Consider the following 839-nt stretch of genomic DNA (forward strand, 5'->3'; position numbering starts at 1 on the left):
GGCGGAAGCTGGGGGGGGGAGAGGAGGGGGCGCTCGGCGGCGCCCGCCAATGCTGCTCCAGCGGTAGAATGTCACCCGTTAATCTGTCTCAATGACAAGCACAATTACCTCGAGACGATTTAATCAGAAGGAGCCGGTGCCCTGACGCCCCGGGGGAAGGAGCAGGAGAGGATTCCCAACGGATTTCCCTGCTCTTGGCCTCGGGATGATGCTCCCCGTCCGCTCTTGGGGATGGGACCATCAGTTAAGGGCTGGAAAACATCGTCCCTCTCCTGCCCTGTTTGTGCTCCCTCACCCCCTCCTTCCGGGAGCCCCCCGCGAAGGTCCCCTCCGACGCTCACCGGGGCCAGACCCCTGGCGCCAGGAGGACTCAGTAATTTACCAGCCTGGCCCCCGATACGCCCATTGATAAGAAAGAACGGCAGATGAAGGAGAGATTAGTCGCTAATCTCCCAGGGAAGATGAATCTGCAAGCTGGACCCCGCGGAGGGGACGCGTGCGGGGACGGATGGGAGCCGAGCCCCAGCGCAAAGTTGGGATTTTCCTGATGGTGAGGCCCATCCTTTTCCCCCACCTTTTTTTTTTTTTTGCAGCAGGGTATCTTCTCCCAGGCAAGAGTTTGCTCACGTCAAGCACCAAGAACCGTGTCCCCTGGTGAGGCGCTGGGTGCAGGACGGGGTGATCGGTGCCCACCTGTGAGCAGCAGGCAAAGGCACACCCTGCCTCCCACGTCCCCGTCCTCAACAGCTCCTTACGTATTCATTTAACGACCGAATGAGGGTCGATGCCTCAAACCCTCCTGAGAAGAACCCGACGCTGGCCCTCCGCTGCCCGCGCCC

General features: G+C 60.9%; 1 protein-coding gene across 1 annotated transcript in view; it reads right to left on the reverse strand.

The window, feature by feature from the left end:
- The window catches only part of LOC103916553 (G protein-activated inward rectifier potassium channel 4-like), a 2,797-nt gene extending 2,556 nt beyond the window's left edge, over positions 1–241 (reverse strand). The window contains exon 1 of the mRNA XM_009323561.1: positions 109–241. Coding sequence (XP_009321836.1) covers positions 109–241 — 133 coding nt within the window. The remainder of the gene's footprint in view (positions 1–108) is intronic.
- Between the last annotated feature and the right edge of the window lie 598 nt (positions 242–839).

The sequence above is a fragment of the Pygoscelis adeliae genome, unplaced genomic scaffold (assembly GCF_000699105.1).
Source record: "Pygoscelis adeliae isolate BGI_AS28 unplaced genomic scaffold, ASM69910v1 Scaffold275, whole genome shotgun sequence".
NCBI lineage: Eukaryota > Metazoa > Chordata > Aves > Sphenisciformes > Spheniscidae > Pygoscelis > Pygoscelis adeliae.